The sequence below is a fragment of the Frankliniella occidentalis genome, unplaced genomic scaffold, assembly GCF_000697945.3.
Source record: "Frankliniella occidentalis isolate FOCC.00 unplaced genomic scaffold, Focc_3.1 Scaffold407, whole genome shotgun sequence".
Classification (NCBI taxonomy): domain Eukaryota; kingdom Metazoa; phylum Arthropoda; class Insecta; order Thysanoptera; family Thripidae; genus Frankliniella; species Frankliniella occidentalis.
Genome location: NW_026267529.1, coordinates 61,121 through 67,497, shown reverse-complemented (window position 1 = coordinate 67,497; position 6,377 = coordinate 61,121). Strand labels below are relative to the sequence as shown.

The window sequence follows — 6,377 nt, the reverse complement described above, 5'->3', positions numbered from 1 at the left end:
CGAACCGAAAAGTTTGTGTAACCGCATTTTACCAGTTTAAAAACCAATTTATGGAGAAAAAAATGTTGCTGAAAATCGGGTTAATCTTTCTTGCCAACAACTTTAACATTACACATTTTTTGCACTTTTCTTAAAATATCACTAATGCTCAATAGTGCAATTATTTCAGTTGGAAAGAAAGTAACATGATTTTAAACGTTTACCAACTACAGCAAGTATAGTTGGCATGCTATTACGTTCTGAGCACAACCTCTGTGACTTCTTTTTTTAATTTTTTCAATTAGTTTAAAGGTTTTTTGCTTCATCAACAACCTTACTTATAATATGAAATAATCCTTCCAGTGCACTTTTAAAAACAAACATACAACTGTACAGGAACCATTTATATTTAATCAGATGAAAAGATCTTTTTAAACACAGCCATGATAGGGACAAGATTCATTTTTCTCCTTCAAAAATGGGGCAAGGAACGAGTGAAACCTACTACCAGTTTGTAGGACCATAACCTTGTAGAGTGGAAACTGAAGAGTTCATGCAAAACTATAATCCTAAAACTGGTTTAGTAACTACTAAATTTTCATTGGAAAAACAACACTTTCAAATGAAACAAAGTATAGGAATAGGTAATTTAAAAGAGCAAAACCCATTCACACAACACACTATTAAAAGTTTTAAGGATTAATAGTTTTAAAATGTCAAGTGCATCATTAAAATAAGTAATCTTATGTGCATCTACAATAAAAACTAAAAGGAGGTTTTCAACTTTACTACGGCATGTTGGTAAACAAAGAGTGTAGTGCTTAATGGGAAACATAACCTAAAATTTTGAGTGAAATTGTGGCCCAAGAGTTCTAAGATGCCATAAATTTCTGGGCTATATGTTGCCAATTTTAGTTGTGGGATGTAGAATGAGATGTAATTGCCTTATTTATTTACTTTTCACAAGATGGTTCTTTCATGTGACCATTATTCTCATGAAAACTAGGGCAGACTGCTTGACAGGCAAAATGAAGACTTCAAGCACAGATTTACACTATGAGCTCAAACCACAATCAAGAGTGTGGTCTCCAGTGCAGAATGCTAATATTGTTCTAATGTGGTGCAAAAACGACAAAAATACTGTAAACAAACCTTTTCAACATTTTACTTTGTTTACTAGCAGAAGAGGTTAATGGTTTCTACTTTAGAATAGGATTGTAATTTATGGTTTTTACATGAGGATAAAACAAATGAAAATAAAGCCATAGACCACTATGAAGATTGCCAAAAAGTTGTGTTACACTGATAATACGGAAGTACGAGAAAAACTTTTTTTGAATTCATGCTTTTAATAGATCGAGCGTTAACTGTCCAAGGCAATCAATCTGAGCAACAAGGAATCAAAGGGATTGTCGAAGAACACACAAAATGTTCTTCAACTATCTGACTTACCGAAGTGGAATAAGGCTGATGACAGAGGCGGATGCCATCCTGGACCAGCTTCTCCCTGAGCAACTTCCTCAGCAACGATCTTGGTAAACGTACAAGCTCTGCCTTGCCTTCTTCGTACTCGTCCAGGTATTTGCCTAGTTCATGGTTGCTGCCAGCACTGGATGGTGCAGGGCTGTGTCCCTGAGGGCCTGTATGGGCTGCTCTGGAGTGCGCCCCCGACGCGGACCCCGACCCTGACCCTGGTCCGGGTCTGCCGCAGCCGGCGTTCCCCTCCCTGTCAGACTCGGAGGCAGGTCGTCCGGTCGTCGACGAGTTCCTGGACGACACGCCGCTGCCCGTCTCCAGGTCGTCGTTGAAGGCCATGTTGAGCGCGGCAGCGGCCGTCTCCTCCAAGGAGAAGTACACCGAGGCCGCTCCCTCCTCGCGCAGGGCCCGCACCGAGCCCAGCAGGCGGCCGCGGTGCGCCTGGTTGAACACCCCGATGGCGTCCAGGTCCGGGTCGCCCACCTGCTTGCATATCTCCAGGTCGTCATAGCCGTTGTCCAGGAAGGACTCGGCGTACTGCCCCAAGTGCAAGGACCGTAGCCACTCCACGACGATGTTGCTGTTGGAGGCCATGGCCGCGACGTCCGCGACGTCTGCGACTAGTCCCTGAGGCCGCTGCAGTTGCGTCACTGTGGTGCCGAGAGGCCGGGACGTCGCCGGGTCCGGGGTTGAGCCTCCAGGAACACATCTCCATCGCGAACGTCGAGCATGATCGGACCGGCGGCGTCGGACGTGACAAGACGCACCGCGGATCGCACCGGCTGCAGGACGAGCACGACGTCCTCGCGGCTCCGCTCGACTCGCGCGCGGGGAGGGCGATCCAATACTGACACTGACAGACGACGACGACACCGACCACCACCAACCGAACCCGAACGCCACCGGAGCAGTCCGAGGGGGACCCGAACCGAACCCGAACGACCCGAGCGCGCCAACGACCCCGACGCCGAAGGAGGATCTCACGATTTACTTGTGAACATAGATGTTTGTTTCTCTCCTCCTCCCCCCTCCCCCCTTCCTTTCCACTCCACGGCGTACGGCTTCGACCTACCTCAGAAGGATCAGGTACAAATTTAAAGTTGATCAGCTGAAATCTTTGATCTCCACCTTTCGGACTGTTGCGTTTTCGATTTCGAAGCCCGAGTTTCGTTGTCTGTTTATGTTGTTATTTAAGTTATCGACTACATATTGAAGCACTTAACTAACCCGTTTTTCGTCTGCTAATTTTCTGTCACTCTCGTGTTGTTCCTTATAAACGTTGCATATTGTTATATATATATTTGAAAACAAAAATAGATTATCGTGTATGAACCTCAAGTTTTTGTCGGCAGGCCAGCTGTAACTACCTATTGCGCATCCTTTGCTACTAAAATGGTCACTGTGAAAGGAACCTTGGCGTCGAAGCTGAAGCCTCGCAGGCGACCGTACAGGTAAGCAAGCCATCAGCTGGAGTTTTAACAACAAAAACATCAATGGGAACCTGCTTCGGTCATTGTTTCAACTCCACTTCAAGGTGATTTTAAATTATAGCTTTTGAATCTTTTTGATCTATGCACATATTTCTGAGATTTTGATTGATTAATTAATGTATATCTGTACTTAACATTTAGGAGGCATGACAGGTGCCATTCGCTGTATTCTTGCAAGACAGAATATGTTCAGGTAATTAAATTTATGATAAATATTGCTGATCTTTTTCTTTCATTTCATTCTATCTTCTACTCTTTTGGAAATTGTTTCCATTGATTACATATGTTTATCTGCAGTTTGATCAAAGTCGCAAGTTGGCAAAGGTAAGTATTCATCCTAACTAACCACAGAATGAATGTGGATACAGAGTTCCCTAATAGCGAGCGCGATTCTCACACTAGGTGTGATTTTCACGCCCAGCGCGATGAAAGTCGGGTCCTGATTGTCTGCGTGAAGCTTATGGAGCGTGAAAATGACGTCTGGCGTGAGAATCACGCTTGCGTTTCATGAACTCTGTATCCACACTGAAGTAACAATGAAGGGACTTAAAAGTTTTGAATTGTTTATTGTTAACCAGGATGACAGAAGGTGGCCTTGTCTTCCACACAGGTCAGTGAGCATATAGTTTATGAAACAAGCTAATACAAAAGTCATAGGGAAAGTGTCCAAATCATATATTCAGAGCATTTTGCTTTTGTAATAAGTATTGCTTAAGCTTTGAGTTCAAATGAAGAGTAACAGGTTCATTGAGCTGAAAATGGAGGTCTTCTTCTCCTTCAGATTAATCAATATTTTTCCATTTTTTATCTGTGCACTTCTTCATTTTTTGCTCCCTTTACTTTGGAATGCAGCTTGTCTTCACTTCTATCTTTTAAAAGGAGAAAGGTATTACTGTCAGCTTAATATCTGACAAGTACTCTGTGTCTGATCATCATGATAAATCTGGATTTCTGTCTTAAAAATTAACTTTGTAAAATAACTACATTTTGTCTGATTCACAAGTCATTTCTTTTTGTGTAGGAGAATCAAGGAGAAGTACCCCTTGAACTTGTTGAGAATTCTTGGCCTTTACAAATCTGTGACAGATATGTTGCACAAGCATGTGTACCATACCGCCATTACTTAGAACCATCTTTGTAAGTAACATTACCTGTTACGTCCTATACTTCACCTTAGCTACATATAGTTTTGAATTTCATGTTCAGTTTTCTTGATTTAGCAGCTCACTAAATTCCCCTTAATATTTTCACAGACCACCGTCAGACCGTGATTTTCATGCTCTTGATGTTAAAGCATTACTGGTACCTCAGACCTACACAGCTTGCTTTACCCAGGAAAACAAAAGCTTGCATTCTACTCCACCTAGTTCAATCGACTTGGAATGGGAGCATGAAGGTAAAAATACACCATTGTACCATCTACTACGCTATCAATGTCTGAAGGCTGATGAATTTTTAATAAAATCCTCTTCTTCACTACCTAGCTTCTTTCCATCCTCGGATATTTAATGATGATGAAGATTCAGATTCAACTGCTGCATCTGTAAACAACAATTCAAAATCTCGTCCACATTATAAGTCATTCCAAACACGCAAAACTCGCATTGGTAGTCGGCAAGGTAGTATAACTCAAGAATCATCGACTGGAAGTAAAGATGGGTCAAGAATGACTACTCCAGATTCTTTGGAATGGGATTTTGTAGATCCATCTATAACAACTATTGACCAGGAAACTGAGCAATTGATTGCAGAAATAGAACGATTAGCAGCAAATGCTCTAGAAGAGACAGGTAACTATGAGTTTCATGATGAGGATGATATGGCCTTAAGCCATGAGAGAAATTGATGAGCTATTCATACTGGGCAATATTCAAAAGCACTGTAGTATCTGTACCTTGAAAATTATCATATTTAACACCTCTTGATTTTGTGAAAAGTATTGTTCATCTAGTTTATATTTAAAAAAATAATTGTCTTCTATAGTACTTTATATCTTATTACTACACTTTTCATGATTGTCTCTGTCCTCATGGCCTAAATTTATTTGTGGGAATAATTCTTGTCTATTTTTAGGTGAGGCCCATCATTTTTACCTCTGTGCCTCTATTTAAGGTAATTTTTGATCTGTTGTCTAATGCCTACTGGTCTGTTTGAATTTGCTCACAAACACAAAAGTACTCAGAGTTTATAGAGTTTTTACAGGTCACTCTCCTATTATCTGTTGTAGAAAGTATCTTTTTTTTCTAAACCTATAAATTGTACCTGTTTTTTCTTTTGGCATGATTTTCTGTGAAAAGAAAACTGTAGGATAACATATCAAAATTTTTAAATGCCAATACCATAAAGTCTTTCAGTCTTGATTGACCCAACTTACTAGTCATTTCTTATTGGTAAGTAGTGAAGCCAGGGAACAAATTGCTACTGCACAAGGTGTCAGTATATCATCAAGGAGAGCGCTTCCAATCAACATATCTCTCTATTGTATTATTTCTGAAGCCGTTTTTCCCATCAATAGGCTTATGTACCTCAAATCTTCAATGTAGTCAAGGCTAATTTTGCGGTTCAGAATTGGTACTTCGTATCTTTTTGAGCCTAAAGGTCTACTTCTACATTGTTTGAGTTCCGTATTTTCTGAATCTTCTTTATTTCTCATAGACTTCTATTCAAATGCCAAAATATAGGAAAATTTGCATTAATTTTGATTGGAAATTTGTGCCATGGGACCAAACTTGTTGAACAGGTCATGCCAAAACATTGTAAACTACAAACAGAAAATGAATCGGTTTCACCGTCTAATGTAGTATGTGAACATGACTTATGGTCTGTCTGCGACTGAGCTCTAATGCTGCCTTACTATTATCTGTGCCTTATGAATTACAAAACAAAAAATTCCCAACCATCTCCCAACAGTAGGTGAAACAGGAAATTTTTGGTTTTGTTTTAAAATATACAATCAAAACAAAAGTAATACTATATGTTCAAACTGTGTGTGTCTATTCAACCTGTTATTAAAGATTGGAGAATATAGCTATCTGGGGTCAAAAAAGATCCTCAATTCAAATTTAAATAAATTATTTTTAGTTTTAATGTATAAAAATATTTACAAGTATCACAGATGTGATTGAGTTTCAAATCTTAGATGTTATTTGAATCTTTTCCAAGTTAATAAATAATGTAGTTATATTACTCAAATGTCAGTGTTCAAATTTTGGATCATAAATGTAAATGATGTCTGCGTGAAGCTTATGGAGCGTGAAAATGACGTCTGGCGTGAGAATCACGCTTGCGTTTCATGAACTCTGTATCCACATTCATTCTGTGGTTAGTTAGGATGAATACTTACCTTTGCCAACTTGCGACTTTGATCAAACTGCAGATAAACATATGTAATCAATGGAAACAATTTCCAAAAGAGTAGAAGATAGAATGAAA

General features: G+C 39.7%; 3 protein-coding genes across 7 annotated transcripts in view; 1 reads left to right on the top strand and 2 right to left on the bottom strand.

Annotated features, from left to right (window-relative positions):
* LOC113202267 (uncharacterized) overlaps positions 1-2,403 on the bottom strand; it is a 31,628-nt gene extending 29,225 nt beyond the window's left edge. Inside the window, exon 1 of one of the 3 annotated variants that reach the window (XM_052274549.1) lies at positions 1,432-2,403. In XM_052274549.1, the coding sequence (XP_052130509.1) occupies positions 1,432-2,049 (618 nt within the window). In that variant the 5' untranslated portion in view covers positions 2,050-2,403. The remainder of the gene's footprint in view (positions 1-1,431) is intronic. The other 2 variants (XM_052274547.1, XM_052274548.1) reach the window with 2 other exon arrangements.
* Positions 2,404-2,450: 47 nt separating this feature from the next.
* On the top strand, positions 2,451-5,993 carry LOC113214971 (uncharacterized). Of its 3 annotated transcripts, none has more exons than XM_052274550.1 (9): positions 2,451-2,541; positions 2,808-2,906; positions 3,087-3,138; positions 3,243-3,269; positions 3,524-3,555; positions 3,798-3,831; positions 3,967-4,082; positions 4,199-4,341; positions 4,430-5,993. In XM_052274550.1, the coding sequence occupies exons 1-9, from the start codon at positions 2,459-2,461 to the stop codon at positions 4,789-4,791; spliced, it is 948 nt and encodes a 315-aa protein (XP_052130510.1). In that variant the 5' UTR covers positions 2,451-2,458; the 3' UTR covers positions 4,792-5,993. The 3 variants fall into 3 exon arrangements, with proteins under 3 accessions (XP_052130510.1, XP_026290289.1, XP_052130511.1); XM_026434504.2 differs by having other exon boundaries at positions 2,808-2,989; XM_052274551.1 differs by lacking the exon at positions 2,451-2,541 and adding an exon at positions 2,611-2,627.
* Positions 5,994-6,000: 7 nt separating this feature from the next.
* The window catches only part of LOC113214970 (tubulin-specific chaperone E), a 10,446-nt gene continuing 10,069 nt past the window's right edge, over positions 6,001-6,377 (bottom strand). The window contains exon 12 of the mRNA XM_026434503.2: positions 6,001-6,175. The gene's annotated coding sequence lies outside the window, so the exon portion shown is untranslated. The remainder of the gene's footprint in view (positions 6,176-6,377) is intronic.